General features: G+C 46.8%; 3 protein-coding genes and 1 pseudogene across 4 annotated transcripts; 2 read left to right on the plus strand and 2 right to left on the minus strand.

The window, feature by feature from the left end:
- Positions 1-1827: 1827 nt before the first annotated feature.
- Positions 1828-6088, plus strand: RAB13 (RAB13, member RAS oncogene family). 2 transcript variants are annotated; one of them, XM_054563329.1, is made up of 9 exons: positions 1988-2060; positions 2197-2258; positions 3573-3633; positions 4480-4540; positions 4774-4851; positions 4951-5040; positions 5163-5228; positions 5321-5374; positions 5555-6088. In XM_054563329.1, exons 4-9 carry the CDS (start codon positions 4538-4540, stop codon positions 5630-5632), a joined length of 369 nt encoding a protein of 122 aa, XP_054419304.1. In that variant the 5' UTR covers positions 1988-2060; positions 2197-2258; positions 3573-3633; positions 4480-4537; the 3' UTR covers positions 5633-6088. The 2 variants fall into 2 exon arrangements, with proteins under 2 accessions (XP_054419302.1, XP_054419304.1); XM_054563327.1 differs by lacking the exon at positions 2197-2258 and having other exon boundaries at positions 1828-2060; positions 5555-6087.
- A 3176-nt stretch (positions 6089-9264) lies between these two features.
- On the plus strand, positions 9265-12420 carry JTB (jumping translocation breakpoint). The gene is made up of 5 exons (XM_054563367.1): positions 9265-9709; positions 9847-9884; positions 10083-10165; positions 11384-11463; positions 12076-12420. Exons 1-5 carry the CDS (start codon positions 9426-9428, stop codon positions 12230-12232), a joined length of 642 nt encoding a protein of 213 aa, XP_054419342.1. The 5' UTR covers positions 9265-9425; the 3' UTR covers positions 12233-12420.
- Positions 10356-10522, minus strand: LOC129062391 (small nuclear ribonucleoprotein G-like; annotated as a pseudogene).
- A 181-nt stretch (positions 12421-12601) lies between the features above and the next one.
- On the minus strand, positions 12602-16848 carry CREB3L4 (cAMP responsive element binding protein 3 like 4). Its single transcript, XM_054563365.1, is given in 10 exon segments — positions 12602-13022; positions 13178-13274; positions 13466-13550; positions 13651-13719; positions 13845-13951; positions 14088-14180; positions 15736-15890; positions 15893-16241; positions 16479-16650; positions 16819-16848. Coding segments are annotated over 9 exon segments (1320 nt in total). The 5' UTR covers position 16650; positions 16819-16848; the 3' UTR covers positions 12602-12828.
- Positions 16849-18536: the final 1688 nt, after the last annotated feature.

Below are 18536 nucleotides of genomic sequence, written 5' to 3' on the forward strand. Positions count from 1 at the left end.
ATAATGAGAAAACAAGAATAGTGTCCCCAAGCCTGCTGAGTTTGACATGTCCAAAGATTATTACCCTTCCCCTCTGATGAGTGCTTTCCTCTTCCTCTCAGCTTTTCTATAATACCTAAGATTCAAAGAAAAACAATCCCTGAATTCTAAAGAGTAATAATTCTTTATTTTGGAAGACTTCGATACTGTTAATGAGGATTTTTAAAGGATGAGAGCATATTTCTTTTAATTCTTAAGATTTTCAAGAAAATAAAATAACTGTATCATAGAAAAAAATTTAAGTTATTAAAAAACCCCCCACAACTGGTTCCAGGACATTACAAAAGGGCCAGTAAAACCTCTAAGGAAGCTGAAATCTCCTTAAGGACAAGGAGACAACCATGCAGCAATCTGGGAAGAAAGCATTCTCGGCTGAGGGAAGAGCTTGTGAACACAAAACCCAAGGCCAGAGGGAGCCTGCCACAAGTGGGGGCAGGAAAGGATTGCTGCCAAAGGGACTGGGGGAGAGTACTACAGAGATGCGCTTCCACTGAAAGCAGGCATCCTTCAGCACAAGGACATTTTGTAGAGGCGAGTAAGAATAATAAATTGTAGGGGATGAAGAATACAGATTCAGGCAAAATAAGATGAAAAGAAAAGGAACTGATGGATTTTTATCAGAACAATCGATGGAAACTGAGCAGTAATTTAAAGGACTGGTGAAAGGTGGTTTGGCCAGTGAGGAGAAATAAAGAAGACTTAGGTTTGTGGCACAGCTTAAAGACATACAAGAGATGAGAGAATGGATAAAAAAGGGGACTGAATAGTTGTGTTTGAGAAGGCACAAACAAGGGCACAGAAGGTGATAAAGGGAAATGACAAAAGAAGCCTCCTCACAACCAGCGCGCTATTTTTACACAAGGATGATTCTACTGAGCTATGGTTAGAAAAGCAGATAGCTATTCTGAATAATTTTTTTCTCAAAGGCAAAGATAAACATTTCTTTATAGCCATGTTCTCCATACTTCAGCTTCCTGGTTGCCATGGTTACCCATTCACTGTCCCTTTAGTAGGGTATCTGCCTCGGAGCTGTCTTCAAACATGCATATCTCATCAGAAGAATGAAACCAGACATTTGTTCCAATCTTTGTCTTTCTAAGCTGGCTTATCAGAGAAGTCATACACAGTCCCAGAAGGAAGTCTGTTCCAACGGAAGCCTCAGAATGTGTCTAGGTGAAGAGACAGCGGGAAAGGAGAAGAGGGAGGTGTGTTTGGGTAGGGGGAAGCTAATTCTGCGGTATAACCAATGTTAATTTTCACTCTGTCCCACCAGGGGGCAGACTGAGTCAACAAAAAACCTATTCCAGGGCACCCCGCTTTTTTCAAAAGGAGTTGGGATTCTAGAACTATGGGCTTGCTACACTAACACCAGAACTCTACGTCTGCCCCAGAAGGACTTTGTCTTCCTTGAATAGCCCTTCCAGAAACCTCCAATTTTTGTCAGGTGCCAGCCCCGTCCTTGACTTCACCTTTATTCCCCCAAATTTTCTCCTAATTCCTCTAAAATTCCTCTTTCTCCTGGTCATCCTGGTTAAACTTCTGCTTTTCCTCACCCCAGCCTCCCTGGCCCCCGACTGGAAGAAAGGTCAAAAGAGAAAGAGGAGGAGGACAGTAAGCTCTGCGAAAGCTAGAGAGAAAGACAGGCCAGGCCCGCCGATGTTGTGAACGGAAAGGCCAGAGAACACCAGGCTGGGGCTGGCCTCTGCAGAGCCGAAAGGGGTGGGCGGGCAGGGGGTGGGGCCCGGAGGAGTGCCGCCTCTCTATCCCGGAGCCCGGGAGGAGAGGGAGGAAAACTTCCTGGCCTGGGCTACCGGCGCTTCTGTCCGCCTACCCTCCAGTCCCGCCCACCAGTGCCCAGCGCTTCCCCACCCCTCCCCCGGCTCCTTCAGTGTCCGCCATGGCCAAAGCCTACGACCACCTCTTCAAGTTGCTGCTGATCGGGGACTCGGGGGTGGGCAAGACTTGTCTGATCATTCGCTTTGCAGAGGACAACTTCAACAACACTTACATCTCCACCATCGGTGAGCTCACTGGCCCTCTCCCAGACCCCTATTCCCTCATACCCTCATCTCCAGGCTTCCGGATTACTAGTGGCCCCACCTTTCAATCCCCTTAGAATGAGACTTCTAAACTCGGGTTCCTCAACCTCTGTTTCAGACCCGTCCCCCATACATGTCTCTGATTGGTACCCAAACTTCTACCCTCTCTGCAGCGTCCAGGTAACTCCTTGATTGTGCCAACCCCTCATTTTCTTGGTCATTCTTCTCATCTCCCCGGGTCCACATAAGCCCTACTCTGTTTCCCTCTCAGCTCGTCTTACTTAACCCACTGCCATCCACCTAGAACTCTTCAGCCACTCTTCACATTTCCTGTATTCCCTCTTCCTGAGCATCTGTCTCCCAACTCTGCTAGCCTCTTTCTGACCCAGTGAGTTTCACACTCTCCCACTGCATCCCCATCTTATTATCTACTTCTCAGTTGCCTTGCACCCCAACTTAATAGGGGGATGGGGAGGGTGGAACATAGTAGCTGGGTGTCCTAGAGGGTGGCCCACGGGCTGTGAGCCTGAATATGCAGTTAGCCTGGTGAAGAAGTTGGCAGTGAGGGGACTTTTGGGGTCTCTGAGTCAGCCTAGTGACTCAGCCTCCTCTCTAGGGCTCCCAACAGGCTTGGGGGAGGTGCCCAAGTTTCCACTAAGAACAGTGTCTCCTCTCCTCCCCTCTTATCTTCCTTAATCTCCTCTGGTCTGGGAATTAAGACAAGGAGAGTCTCAAGACAATTCTGGTGAAGGCCCTGGCTGGGTTGGTCAGTTGGTGAGTGTCATCCCTATATGCCAAGTTTGCAGGTTCGAACCCCAGTCAGGGCACATACAAGACTCAGCCAATGAATGTATAACTAAGTGGAATAATGAATCAATGTTTCCCTCTCTCCCTCTTTTTCTCCTTCCCTCTCTAAAATCAATAAATAACCATTTTTTAAAAAGAGACATTCTGGTTAGAAAGCAGAAGGAAAAATGTCCCTTTTTCCTAGTTCATTCTCAGGAGGACTCTTGTTTAACCTCAGACTTTCTTGGTTCCAAACCTGGCCTAATAGTTAAGACTGGCATCAGCTACCCTTTTCCTCACAGGCCAGGAGGGTCAATGAGTATGGAGAGTAGAGGGTTCTAGGAAAACAGACGGGAAAAGAAATCTGAAAGTAATGTTTTGGGGGAGACAGACTGGATTGAGAGAGTTGTCAGCTGACATGGTGAGTGGACCCAAGAGGTGCCTTAGTGGCCTTAAGTACCTCCCTGCAGAATGTTCATTATCGCCTCCACCACAAAATTCGTAAAACCTAAGTAAAAACAACATGCTTGCTATACAAATACAGTTTTGAGGAAATTCTCCTAGCTTTACACTTCCAACAAGGCTGCTTCCCATGTTCCTCCCCTGCACACTTTCTGTCACTGCCACCGCCCCATCCTGTATCTCCCACCACACACTACATGCACACACCTATGTGTCTCAGCTTCAACATACACTCTCCACTTCTAGGAATTGACTTCAAGATCCGCACTGTGGATATAGAGGGGAAGAAGATCAAACTGCAAGTCTGGTGAGCGAATCCCCCAGGACTCCCAACCAGACTCCCTCCTCTATTCCCATAACCCTTTTCCTTCTATTTTGCTTCATTGCTTTCCTTTTCCTCATTGCTCCTTCCAGCTCTTCTGATCATTTCTGTCACCTCACTCAAATGTCTTTCCATCTCTCTTCCTGCTCGCTCAACTATTTTTGTCATTTTTGTAACTCTCTTGCCTCTCCTGGCTCCAGAGCATGCTCTGAGCTTGACTGTAGATATCCGTTGAGCTATAATATGGAAACAGGCTCTAAGCAGTTAAGTAGCAAGTAGCAGAATTAAGACTTGACTCTAAGTCTAGATCGCTCTAAATTATGGAGAGCCCAGAAAGCCCAGTGTATAGGTTTGACCTGTCATAAGGAAGCTGTAGGATATGAGGCTTAATGGAACATTATGATACAACAGATAAGAACAAATTGGTTCAAATCCCGGTTGTGTTACAGAATGACCTTCATAAATTAGCCTCATCTATCTGTTTCCTCATATGTAAAATAGGGACAATAAAACATGTCTCACAAGGATAGAATGAAGATTATACAAAATGATACATATACAGTGCTTGGTATAGAGTAAGCATCCAGTGAATAAACCAGAGAGATCTTGTTTCTTGGGCTTCTACCATTTCCCAACATCAGCTCAACTGTCTTTCATCCCTTTCCCCCTTTACATCCCTTGTTCCGATTCTGTTCCTTGCAGCCCCATCATGTGAAAGCTAAGTTCTTAGCTGGTGAGGGATGGAGTTCTTAGCTGGTGAGGGATGGGGGTAGTCTCTCTTTGGGGAGTGCTTCCCTCTATCCTACCCAACAAAATATTCCACCTCCTCAGGGACACAGCTGGCCAAGAGCGATTCAAGACGATAACTACTGCCTATTACCGTGGAGCTATGGTACGAAGTATGGGTCTGGACAAGAAATGAGGTCATGAGGCAATGAAATGTAGGTTTATGAGTACAGAGAGGCAGGGAAAAATAGGAGTTGCACAGAGTGGGTTGCAGAGGGACCCACATGTCTTAGTGATCTGACTCATGGATAAAACTTGCAGGGTTACTTAGAGGGCAATGGGAAACCTAAACAGGGGAGTGTGGTCCAGGGCTCCATTGTGAACCCTGTCATCCTCCAGGGCATTATTCTAGTGTATGACATCACAGATGAGAAGTCCTTTGAGAATATTCAGAACTGGATGAAGAGCATCAAAGAGGTGAGGATCCTTCCAGAGCGATTGGGGAATTGGGTAGAACCTGAAGGATGAAGGGGGTTGTGAGGATGAGCAGGACCCAGCTTACCCTTTTGCTCCTAGAATGCCTCAGCTGGAGTGGAGCGCCTCTTGCTGGGGAACAAGTGTGACATGGAAGCGAAGAGGAAGGTACAGAAGGAGCAGGCTGATAAGGTAAGGACCAGGTCGGGCAATGTTCTAGAACTGGGCTGGGAGGGCCAACACGAGGTTGGATTGCAGAGGACTTGGCTGCTGCCCTTTCTCCAACTCACTTCCTCCCACTTCACCCCCTGTAGTTGGCTCGGGAGCACGGAATCCGATTTTTCGAGACTAGTGCCAAATCCAGTGTGAATGTGGATGAGGTGAGACACACCTCCTCCCCAGAAACAGAGTATTGGGAAGATAGACTTACCCTTTCTCCAATCTGTTCTGATGAATCCCCTTTCCCCATTAGGCTTTCAGTTCCCTGGCCCGGGATATCTTGCTCAAGTCAGGAGGCCGGAGATTGGTGAGTTTTTTCCTGCTTGGCTTAGTACCACTGTGGGAATGTGGGGGGGGGGGGGGGTCAAAACTGAGGAGGGGAGCAGTGCTAAGACTTCCCATAAGGGTGGGTCCCCTTCCTGTGGTTTATAGCCTCAGACCCCAGCCAGCCATTCTCACCCTGACTTCTGTGCCCTTCTGCCTCTAGGGAAACAGCAGCAAGCCCTCCAGCACTGACCTGAAAACTTGTGACAAAAAGAACACCAACAAGTGCTCCCTGGGCTGAGGACCCCTTTCTGCCTCCCCTCCCAGCCTGGAGGTTGAACCTGAGGGCAGCAGGGTTGAGGGGCTGGATGGGGAGAAATAGATGGGGCTAGGACAGGTAAAGATGAATAGATGGTGAAAGAATGGGGAGAAAATGGAGAAGGAAAAAAGGAAAGTGGGAGAAGGAATGAGTAAAGAAGGAAACGAGATAGAATAAAGAGAGAAGAAGCAAGAAGGGAAGGAATTGAGGAAGTGGAAAAAGGTGAGATGGATGAAGAGAGTAGGGGAGAGAAGGAAGTGTAGATGGCTCTGGGCCTCAGATCTTCCCTGGGATTTTAGGACAAACATAAATAAATAATTGATTTATTTTATTATTGGATCAGGTTTTCAGGTCTTGTGGGAGGCTGGCTCAACACCACCCTCTGAATGTTTGGTCCTATCCTGTTACTCTGCATGGTCTTTATCAGTATTAAAGGCCACCATTTGCACAAATGTCCCTAGTTTGGGTAACTTCCATCATTGTTCAAATTGTTCTCTCCTCATAAACCTAATTCCTGTCTCTAAGGTGGTTGGGCTGCCTGAATTTGGCTGGGCTCCTGGGATGCCAGGACTAGTCCTACAGCTTCTCCTTTCCCCATCTGTTTAATTAATGAGAAAAACAGCAAGGAACAGAGGTTCTCTGAACTTGAAAGTGTGGACATACTCTTTTCTATTATGGATTTAGAGGGTCATTGTGGGCAGAGCCTTCTCCAGGAGATTGCGAGACACTTTCTGGGTCTCCCCCGGGGAGTAACAGCCCTAGCCTCAGGGAAATAACAGGACTTAGTATTGTTATGCAGTGATTTTTCCAAGCATCTTTGATTCTGCCAGCAATCCCTTTAGGTATCTGGTAGGCATTTTCTGCTTTTACAACTGGGGAAAATGAGACACAGAAGAGGTTCATTTATTCCTAAATATTTAATGAGCATCTACTTACTACCTGTACCAGGCACAGTGGTCAAGTTAGCATAACCTTTGGTGGTACTTAAGAGATGTACAGGCAAATCTTAACAGAAACAGCCTCTAACTATACAAAGAGGCAAAAGTATTGACATGCAAAAGAACCACCACGAAAAAATTCAGGCTTGATACACAACCCTCTTAGTATACATAACCTCCTTTTACTATTACACAATTTTTTTAAACAGTGAAATTAACTCACAGACTTGATCTTTTATCAAGACAATGAAAATGTCAGATTTGGTTTAGAAGAAATACTTTTAGAAGTTTTTTTTATTCGTGGATATAATGTTCAAGGTGTTTAAGTGGACACAGTGTAGAAGTGGACACACAACCTTGGAGCCAGCAGCAAAGCTTTTTTTTGTGCTATTGTTTCTATTGGAAAAAGCCAGCACTCAGAAAAAAAGTCTGACAGTGCTAGAACTTTGAAATTAATTTGATAGATGTATTAAGTATCCAAGCTTCAGTGGGGTAATGTCCTTATCTGCAGCTTATGTTTGAGCTCTGTAGTCAACTGCCCAGCTAGTTCAATTTTCTTGAGATGAGCAAAGACTTGCATTTTGTGAATCCCAGGAAGACTGACTGATGTCTTCTTCATACCCCAGAGCAGGTTTTTTTTGTTTCTGGTTTTTAATCCTCATTCGAGGATGTTATTGATTTTTAGAGAGAGCGAAACATCAGTGTGAGAGAGAAGCATCAATTGGTTGCCTCTTGCTCTCACCCTGGCCGTAGATCAGACTCGCAGCGTAGGTTATGTGCCCTGACTGAGAATCAAATCCGCAACCTTTTGGTGGATGGGACAACACTCCAACCAACTAAGCCACCTGGCCAGGGCCCAAAGCAAGTATTTTTAAAATTCAGTTTCAGCATAGACACCTTATTTTCAGTTGCTTGGTATGGCTATTGGAAGTGAGATCTTACAAGATCTCACAGCTTATCCTGAGACACAGTAGGATTGGGTAAGTTCAGCTATAACTTATTATGGCTAAAACTTTCTGTAACATACAGCTATTGACACATACAGAGAAATAACTTAAAAATAGTCACAAGCAAAATTAAAGCTCAGCTCTCAAGTTTTGTTTTGTTTTTTCCCCAATTCTTACTTAATGATCTTGATACCCAGACTAGGTAGTTCCCGCTCTTGAGAAGCCAGCTTTAAGTCTGGTGGGAAGTCAGAATTAATGGGCTGTAGCATCAGATATACTGTTAATTCCAAAATAAATTTTCTAGCCTTTAAGGCCATAGAGGAGGGGAGCAGCTGTGGTCTCTAGGCTAGAAAGGCTTATTGGGGGAGGAGAATGCAGAGCAGAGTCAACAAGAAAAAAGTGTGGGGACAGGCCTTGTGATCTTGTGTCCCCTTACTTTTTTCTTGTTAACTCTGCTTCATATTCTCCCCCAGTCTTTCTAGCCAAAAGACTAATTATTAATAAACAGATTATTAATCGTGCATATATTCTTATCAAGTTTGTTTTAAGTACCTCCTATCTTCTGAGTATCTAAGAAAGTTCACATGGTTCAGTTGTCTGGGAAGCTGCAGACATGTGTATATGTAAAACAAGGGGGAGCCCTGAGTGGGGTGGCTCAGTGGGTTGGGCATCATCCCACAAACCTGAAAAGTGGCAAGTTTGATTCCCAGTCTGGGCACATGCCTGGGTTGTGTCTGGGTCAGGTTGGGGACATGCAAGATGCAACCAATCGATGTTTCTCCTCCTCTCTTTCTCCCTCCGTTCCCCTCTGTGGAAATTTAAAAAAAAAAAAAAAAAAAAAAAAAAACTCTTGTTAAAAAAAGAAAAAACTAGGAGGAAAATTCCAGCAGAATGAGAATAGTCACTATTACCATACAGTAATGGATGTGGGTTGAGTCACTGCAGTTCTGGATATATAGCAAGGCCTAACTCCACAGAGATGGAAAGCAGGCCAAAACCTTTGGCCTAGGAGTTGAAAGTCTGTGCTTTAGCCTCAGCTCTCCCACCCACTAGCTAGGTGACTTTGGACAAGTCACTTATACTTTGAGCTTACACATAATACTAGGATAATACCTCCTCTTACTCATAAAATATGGGTTATACCCAATCTAACACCTCAGGATAAATGAGGAGCATCAAATAAGCTAAATGTTGACCAAAAGTATGTCGGAAATGTGGAGCAATACAGTTAAAGGAGAGTTAAGTATTTATACATTTCATTTGCATCTCGACAAAAAAAAAACAAACAACAAACACGAAGAAAATGCATATTAGCATTTCCACAGGGCCAGATATCGTCCTAGACTCAACACTTGGTGGAACTGCATCCTCTTACTGCTCTACTGATCATTCCATTATGTAGGAGCAAGGGAAAGCTAACATTTGAGGCGCTTATCAAAGTTCAGTTTTGGGGAGCAATGAACACGAGTGAAGGTAAGAAAAGTGCAGAGTCCTGAGAGTGCGACGTATGGTTCTTTTTTACATCTCGCTGCTCACCTAACCCAGATGGGCAAACAAGCAGCAGGGATGGGAAACCAAGAGAACGGCTTCATCGCCGCCATTTCCTCCATTTCCACAAAAAGACTACCATGACCATAATGCACCGGTACGCCGAGCCCGGGAGCCGCCTCTCGTGGCGCAAACGCAATGAGATCCTATTGCTGGGGAGCAGCGCGAGGAGTCATCAGCCCTGAAAGACTACAAGGTCCAGCCGGCAGCTCGCGCGTCTCCGCCGACCAGCCTAGGTCTGGAAAACCCGGTTCTGCTGTCGAGACCCGCACCCAGGAGCCTTCGCAGGGTAAGATGGCTGCGCTGGGAGCCGAAGCGGAGGTGAAAGAGTGCTAGGGCCGTATGGCCCTATCCAACAAACGTATTGGCTTTTCTTATCGTGGCTATGGGTACCTTTGTCCTGGCGCAACCTTAGCATTTCGCAGTTTTGATCTGGAACCTCCCGGAGGACAGCAGAGTAAGCGTTTCCTTTGCGATACGACGGAGGCACGGGGTCGCTCAAGCAGGCTCCTCAGCCCCGACAAGTGCGACGCTGAACACTCAATGCCTGTGGGCACGGGGAGGCGTGGCCTCCCCCTGGGCCGCCACCTCTACTGGTTGCTCTGTGCGTTCACTTTAAAGCTCTGGTAAGGAAGGGCGGAGGGGACCGAAGATCGGATAGTCCCTGCCCCCGGGGGTGAGGGAGAAAGTGTCCCCTGACCGTGGGGGCGGGGTGTTCCCTCTGGCTTCTGACTTTCGCCTCTTTTCTCTGTCACCGCTGCAGCCAAGCGGAGGCTCCGGTGCGGGAGGAGAAGCTGTCAGGTAGGTGGTGGTCTGGGAACTCCACGCGCCCATATTTTTTGTCCTGACATCCTCCCATATACCTAAAGCACAGTTGGGAAAGAGCAGCACCACGTGGGATGAGGACATTCAGTTGTGCTGGGAAGTTGGATGGACAGAACCTTTGGGAGAAATATTTTCAGAATGAGGTTTGGGGCTGGCATTTCTCTCCCCTTTTAGTGAGCACCTCAAATTTGCCGTGCTGGCTGGTGGAAGAGTTTGTGGTGGCAGAAGAGTGTTCTCCATGCTCTAATTTCCAGGCTGTGAGTATCTCTTTTCTCTTCCTTTTTTTCTCACATCTGATCAGTCCCTAAGTCTTTTTTATGCCCTGACCAATGCAAAAGTTCAATGAAAATGGAGACGACTCGATTTTTATATTGTAGAAAAACAAGTGCTGTGGAGAGGGGATGGGGGCCTTTTGGAAACAATTTCTCTGGTGAACACAACCATTCTTCATAATTGTTCCAAAGCTTCTAACATGATAATATGTCTTCGTATTACCACCATTCCAGGATTGTTCTGTTGCCCACTAGTTGCCATCTCCACACAGTCATCTATCACAAATTTCATAAAAGGATCAAATCCCCACAATATTCTTGGGCATGTCTGCCACCATTTCATTTAAGTATATTTTATTGATTATGATATTACAGTTGTCCCATTTTTTTCCTCCCCTTTATCCCCCTTGGTCCTGCACCCCACCTCCCACCAGCAACCCCCACCCCCTTAGTTCATGTCCATGGGTCATACATAAAAGTTCTTTGGCTTCTCCATTTCCTATACTATTCTTAACCTCCCCCTGTCTATTTTGTACCTACCAATTATACTTATTCTCTGTACCTTTTCCCCCATTCTCCCCCCTCTCACTCCCCTGACACTGATAACCCTCCATGTGATCTCCATTTCTGTGATTCTGTACCTGCTCTGGTTGTTTGCTTAGTTTGTTTGTTTTTGGCTTTTTGGTTCAGTTGTTGATAGTTGTAGTCTGTTTTCATTTTACTGTTCATAGTTTTGATCTTCTTTTTTCTTAGATAAGTCGCTTTAACATTTTATATAAGGGCTTGGTGATGATGAACTCCTTTAACAGTCCCTAAGTCTTATTAAGTATGTTTTTGCATTGTCTACTTTTTCCATTGATATGTCCAAATCCGAACTTGTCTTCCCCCTGAAAATGTGCCCTTTTCTTTCCAAGTTAATGGCAACATTCAGCTAATAACCATGTCCTGTTCATTTTTAATCCAGTAGGCTCTAGAACCTGTCCCTGCCTCTTAGACTATTGCCTTTGAAATATTCTTTTTAACACATATTCCTAATCATACATCCACCACCTCCACCATTGCCATTCGAACTCTTCATTAGTTTTCTGTTGCCTACCAGCTCTGAGCCTTAGCAGTTGGTCACCTGCCCATTGTGAATGGAAGCCTTTCTGTTTCTCCTCCTGCCCCCTCCTAATATGTGCTTTGGTCCTTTTCTCCTGGCAGAAAGCCACTTCTGAATGTGGTTCCACAGGATATGTGGAGAAAATCACTTGCAGCTTATCTAAGAGGAGTGAGTTCAAAAGGTAAGTGCTTTTTCTCTCCTCTCTCTATTTTTAGATCTCTACCTGAGGACATGCTAATTGATTTGAGAGAGGGGAAGGGAGGGAGGGAGAGAGGAGAGAGAAACATGGGGATCAGTTGCCTCTTGTACACATCCCAACCAGGGCCAAGCTGGCGCTCTATCACCTTATAGGACAATGCTCCAACCAACTAAGCCGCACCAGTTAGGTCTGTTGTGCTTGTTGAAACCTCCTATATCACCTCGTTTGCCCCTGTGACCTTATATAAATAGTCCCACCTCTTCCTTTTGGTCTGGAGGTAGTATGGCATATTGGAAACAGGAAAGGATTTGGAACCAAATTACTTCAACTCAAGTCCCAACTCTACCTCTCAGTGCTGTATTATTGGCCATATTTTCTCATTAGTAAAATTGGTTAATACCTGCTCTGCTTATCTCACCAGAAAATAAGTTAAATGATATATCTGAGTAGGATTTATGCATTGTGAACACAGTAGATTGACTCTGATTTTCTCTTTTCCCCCTTGGATGTATTTTGGTTAGGCTAAAGTAGAAGGGAGATTAGAGGGAGGCCAGACAGCCTTCCCTAGGAATAACTATTTCTTCCTACCCTCAGCTGCCGCTCAGCTCTGATGGAACAACACTTATTCTGGAAATTTGAAGGGGCTGTTGTTGGTGTAGCCTTGGTCTTCGCTTGCCTTGTCATTGTTCGTCAGCGACAGCTGGACAGAAGGGCTCTGGAAAAGGTCCGGAAGCAAATCGAATCCATATAGCTATCTTCCACCCTTTTATATGGGTCTTAAAGACCCTACATCAGACAGAAAGTGGAATGGACTGACTTGTGCCCTGGTATTTTGGGGGTAAAAAAACCCCCCACAAAAACCCTTTCTTCTATCATCCTAATCTAGATCATTAATGAGCAGAATAAAAAGAGTAAAATAGAGTATAAAATACTTTCCTACTGTGATTTGGTTTGGGGGCAGGAAGTTATGAAGGCAGGTAAAGGAGGTAGCAGCTTTAGGCCCTAGTTTGTTAAATACATGTCTTCCTCCTCTTTTACTACTTATTTAAAAGTCGGGGATAACATTTCAGCCACACACACAAAAAAAGTTTTATTTCTCAGTAAAAACTTCTGTTTCCTCTCAATCCTATCTCCAAAGGAGGGAAATCACAGATACACCACAAAAGTATTTGAGGTGCCCCCTCACATAGGCAGACTGGGCCTCAGGGTAGACATCTAGGGCATCCTGATGTGATGCAGACCCCCGAGGCCAGAAAACCCTGAGTGGGAATCCCAGGGGGAAGCAGAGCCACAGGGGAGCCCTGGAGTCCTTACATGGTTGGGTAAAGGGCTAGGAGGTGTTTCCGCTCACATCTCATCTGCATGCAGCACAGTTCTGGCGTGCCCACTGGGGCCTGTCTTCACTCCCATCTTCTCCAGCAGTGTCCTTGTTGATCCATTTGCACTCTTGGCCCCAGGTGGCCCCCCCAATCTGGACTCTACTTCTAGGGTCTCCCAATTTTCTCTTATGTCCTTGTGGGTCAGGATATTTCTGGAAATCACTGTAGGGTGAAGGAAAAAGGGCGGTAGTAGAGTGCTCCCTTGGGTGGGAAATCCTAGACAGGCCGGACCCTTCCTCACACCTCTTGACTACCCTGGAGAACACCCCCAGGTGCTCACCATGTAAGAGGAGTCCTTCCCTGCCCTTGCCTCTCACCTCCATGAGGCTGGTAATCCTCGGACCCAGCTGCTGGTAGACCTTGAAAGGAGCTGAAACTGGGCAGGATGACGAGAGCCAGAGAAAAAAGAAGGATCTGGAAGGAAGCAAGAGGACACTTGGGCTGTGGGGACAATAAAAGAAGGGAGCAGAGGGCAGAGTGAATAGAAGGCAGTTGGAGTCATCAGGGATGGGAAGATTCGTGTGGCTTGGGAGCAGGAGTATCAGGATGGAAGTATGGCAGGGCATGGTGGAGATGAGGGGAGATGGGAAGTAGGCTAACGGTACCAGAATGCAAGTGCTGGTCTGGGCAGCTTTGTTGGAAGTTTGAGTAATGAGCGTCTGCAGCTGGCGGAGCTGAGTCACCAAGGAACTGGGAAAGAAGGATAAGTTAGGTCTGGGAATCAGGGCCCAAGAACGGTGCCCCGTGTGCTGCACACTTCCCCCAACGTGCATGCTATGCTTTCACTCACATGTTGTGCCTCTCCAGCTCCTGGACCTTTTTCTGTAGTTCCTGGTTCTGTGCAGAACAGGCAGCCACCCTACGGAATTTGGAAAGGTAGGACAAGGTTCTGTCATTACGTGAGTCCCTGACCTTGCCTGCCTTAGTAAGGGAGGGGACCCAGACATGGGCCAGAGGAAGCCAGAAATGTAAGTTCAAACATACCTGCCTTCTAGTCCATCAATGTACTCTTTCTTCCGCCGCCGACTGTCCTGAGCTGACTGCTTGTTACGGATTTTCCTCCTGACCTTCTTGAGGACCCTTTCCTCTGCCTGGGGCCCCAAGTTGTATCAGTCCTGGGCTCTTAACACCCCCCACCCCAACTCCGCAATTCTTCTCTGTGATCCTGGCTCCTCAGAGCCATGGTGGAGCCACTGTGCTGAGATTCCCGTTGGGGAAGCATGTTACCTTGGTGAGGGGCAGGTGAGAGGGCAGGGAAATCCCTTCCTGCCCCAGAAGACGCTTCTCCTCATCTGTCAGGAACAAGGTTTGACAGGGTAGCTGGTGGGGGACAAGAGAAGGTGAGAGCGGGCAGAGGGCCATCCCATTTCCAGCACCCAGGCTGCCTCCACTGCATGCCTTCTAGAGTGTGTTTCCCATTTGCACTGAGGAATGACTAACCATGAAATGAAGTGAGGGCATAGACCTTAATTCAGACAGGCTCTGGATCATACTTAAAGGGACTTCCTGAGGCTGAGAAGGGAGAAAGGAGGTGGTTTTGTCATATCCTTTGACCACAGGCTCTGGACCTTAGCACTTCGAGTAAGCTAGGGAGGGCCTGTTCTGTTCCACATCTCCCCAAACCTTAGAGGTATTTGAAGAGAATGTGGGGTAACTTGCTAAGGTAGGGTTTGCTCAATCTTCAGCTGGCAAATGGTTCATTTTCTGCTATTAACTTCTGTTTGGCAGAGTGTGTTACCGAGTCACCTGTCAATCACAAGGAGCAACCGGGGCACTGGCCCTTTCTCCCCAGGGTCTGATTCCCACCTTTCAAACTAAAGCTCTGTCTCCTGTCAGAAAAAGAACTCCTTAAGAGCAACCAGACTGAGCAATTTCTCATAACAAAGTATGTGGGAAGGGAAGCATTTTCTCAGTCTGTTGACATCTTGCTTACAGTCATATCCTCTGTGTGGCTCAAATAAATTATAAAAATTCTCAAAAAAAAAAAGTGTGGGGAGGGTACATAGTGTCTGATTAATGTGAGCACAACTGAGTGACTTGCCTTTCTAATTTTTTCTTGAAAGATTTATGCTTCACTTTGTGACAGGAATTTGCTTTTGCTTCCTGGTAGTCTTTGGCTTTTAGCTAAATCATTTCTTCATCTCTGCCTTTTTCTGATGTTCCCTTCTTGCTTCTGTGACTATGAGAGGGGTGTCCCTCCCAATCCACCTGATCAAAATCTGTGAGAATGGGCCTAGAAGGTTTTATTTTAAAAAACAAACCACAAATTTCCCAGTGTTTTAAGGTCCTCGACCCAAGATTTTAAGATGCCTGGCTTGGGCTTGGCTACTGGTCTAGCTTCAACCACAGATTTTCAAGGAGGCTAAAACCTATTCCTTGCCTTTTGCACACAAGTTTTCTCCAGAATAAAGGCAGGGTCCCCTCCTCACCGCACTGGAGGAACCAGACCATAGCCTTGAGAAGTTATCTGATCTGCCTGCTGGATAATTGCTCCAGTGGAAATTTCTCCTCTTACACTCTGTGCCCAGTAATCAGTTGGATTCTCAGGCGGCCTGTCTCATTACTGTGCCCTGACCCAAGACTGAGACAATAGCTCAGCAAACAATGTACACAAGGTTTGGACTTTCTCCCTTAGCCCTATCCGTGGATTCCCTCACCCAACCTTAATTGAGTCATCACCACCTTACCCCCAAGTGCTTGTCTCCCTTGTTCTTTCCTCCTTTTAAATTGCCATGTCTCCTTGGCTTTCAGGCCCGATGCCACAAAAATTAGGCCAAAGACAGTCAGCATCAGTTTTCCCCTCCCATACTCCCATCTGTGTGGGTATATGTCTGTGTATCAAGGAGGACTGGATCATGCCAACCCCAAGACTCACCAGGGTCGCAGGAAGCACTGGGTTTACAGTGCCTGTTCTGGGCAGGATGTGGGCATTACCATCAAGGGGCAGCTCACTGACCATGCAGGCATCATGCACCGTAAGTGGCGGGCTCCACTGATCTGAGGGAGACATAGGTGGCTGGGAGAAAGGAGCAGCAGGGCCTGGGTAGTGGCACATATTGGGGAAGCCCCCTTAATCCCAGGGCTAGGGCTGGATCTGAAGGGTCATTGTCCCCTTGCCACAGAACACTACTGACCTAGCTGAATGGAAATGAACCCTACAGCTGGCCCAGCTTCCTCCTGCATCTTCTCCAAGACCCGTGGCTCATAAACAACCTCATAGAAGGCAGGGGAACTGGGTGCCTTAGGGACAGGGGGACTGTCTGGATGACCAGGGTCCTCAGAGTTTCCACTGTCACTCGCAGGAGATGCTTCTGAGCGGTACACTTCATTGGGATCAATGAAAAGCCTCAGGAAATCTTCAGGCTCACTCTCTTGAAGTCCCTACATTAGAAGAGGGTATATATGTATATTTAGAAGGAAGAATTCTGGAAGTTCTTCCTGACATCAAACCTAGATTCTTCATGCTTCAATTTCAGTCCTTTCTGTCCTTGGGGATAGTTACAGTTAATGTCTATTTTAGGGGTACTCTCTTCAGACCTCTTTCCAAGTATAGGCTGAAGCCTCTTGGGCTTATCAGTTGTGTTTCAACCCACCCCTACTTCCACTCAGCACACTCACACAGACATGGCCCCCACTGGACTCGCAGTTTTGCTGGCCCTGTTCTTGTAGCATAGCCACTGGGACGTCTGGAGGTGGACAGTGGTGCCCCAGCTCCAGGAAGGATCCTGTTAAGACATCATCTGGGGGTTCCAGCCACAAGTCCAGGAGGTCGGGGGTTCCGAAATCCATCCTGCAGGGAGGCATGTGGGGAGGGAGAGGTGCAGGGAGATGATGACTACCCCCAAGACACACAGACACAGACACACACGCACGCATGCACGCACTGCATCTGGGTTCCTCTTGGTTCCCCTTGCTCCCTCTTCCATTACCCTCCTTCCTCACCTATGCAGGCCCTCACCTGTTACCCGGAGATCTCTCCTCGTCTTTATCTCCGTGGTTCCGATGAACAGGCCCCCGGGTTTTTATCTGTTCCGAAGAGTCCAGCCCCGCCAAGCCTGCCTAGCCCGCAGACCGACCCAAACAGTGCACCTTTTCTTCCCTCCAGGATCTTGCATCCTGGACCTGCCCAGCCAAGCCCCGCCCCCAGCCTTACACTAAGAAAGTGGGTTGCACCTTGTCGGGAACCACGGTAGGGACATTGATTCTGGGAGCAGGGGGTTATGAGGCTGAGCGTCCACAAACCAGACATGAGGAAAACAGGCACCTTCGCCCTTTCTTAGTTTTTCCTAGCCATAGCAAATCTTCCTGAGGTGGCTTCTCTGGGAAGGCCAGAGATGGCTCTGACTGGAGCACAGGATATTTGAGTGACTGTTCTCTGGCCATCAATTCAGTACGAAGGAGACCAAGGCAGGGTTGGAAACAAAGGAGGAGAGTCAACTGGGTTGCCAAGATTTACGGTGGATCCCCTCCCCCAGGCTGTGGCTCTCATCCCACGCTGGAGTCTGACAGGAAACTGAACGCGTAGGGTTTTGACGGGCAGGGCATTGAGCGAATGGAATTACTCTCTCGAGGCCGGTTCCGCCGTAACTGGTCAGAATTGGCTGTCAGAGAAGGAGTAAGGCCAATGAGGCCCAGGCACTTATTTGCCCCGCGGGGATTGGGTTCTGCGGTACCAAAGAGCCGGCTAAAAGCCAGAAGAACTGCAAGGAAGGGGGAAAATTCAGAGAATGTGGGCAATGGCTTGGTTTGGTTTCGCCTGCCCTGTCACTCGTAAGCTCAGGTTATTACCCGGGCGGGGAGTAAATGCCCTGTTAGCCTAAGTTAAGTGACAGAACTTTGACTCAGCCGGCGGAAAGTCGCGCAATCGCGGGGTGTCAAAATCCGTAATCCGTGTATTGATGAAGACCATCAGTAACACACAGGACTGTTAACTAACGGAGGGTGAGAGTCTGGAAAACTACAAAACGCTAAAAATCCTTAGAGTTTGGTGTAGTAAAAATCCTAGGGTTTGGTATCTTATTGTTTGCGTATAATTACCAACAAAAGTATGTGTCCTGCATTTGTATAGTATGCAAAATATTTTCATTGTTCTCTCATTTAATCCACAACAGCTCTGAGGTAGACAGGCCAGGAAATGTTTTACTAATTCTAATTCTGCCGATGAGGAGATAAAGATCATGACTGAAATGTAGTAATACCAAAACTCAGGATTTTTTTCCCCTCCTCGGTCTAGTGACTGATGACCTAAGAATTCTTTAAAAAAAAAAACAAACACAACTTTATTTTTTAGACAGAGGGGAAGGGAGGGAGAAAGAAAGGGAGAGAAACATCAATGTGTGGTTGCTTCTCCAGCGTCCCCTCTTGGGACCTGGCCCACAACCCAGGCATGTGCCCTGCCTGGGAATCGAACCAGAGACTCTTTGGTTCACAGGCTGACACTCAATCCCCTGAACCACACCAGCCAGGGCTGATTAATGTATCTCGATGTATCTCTCACATATTAATGCTTCTCTCCCTTTCTTTCTCCCTCCCTTCCCCTCTGTCTAAAAAATAAATGAAATCTTAAAAAAAAAAAAAAAAAGAACTGGAAGGAAACTCTGACATCGTCTGCTAGTCCACCTTCTCTCTTCCACTGGATTTATCAAGCTCCTGGAAAGGAAAATGACTTGCCTAAGA

The sequence above is a fragment of the Pteronotus mesoamericanus genome, unplaced genomic scaffold (genome assembly GCF_021234165.1).
Source record: "Pteronotus mesoamericanus isolate MK-2021 breed Mesoamerican mustached bat unplaced genomic scaffold, CSHL_Meso_final scaffold_705, whole genome shotgun sequence".
NCBI lineage: Eukaryota > Metazoa > Chordata > Mammalia > Chiroptera > Mormoopidae > Pteronotus > Pteronotus mesoamericanus.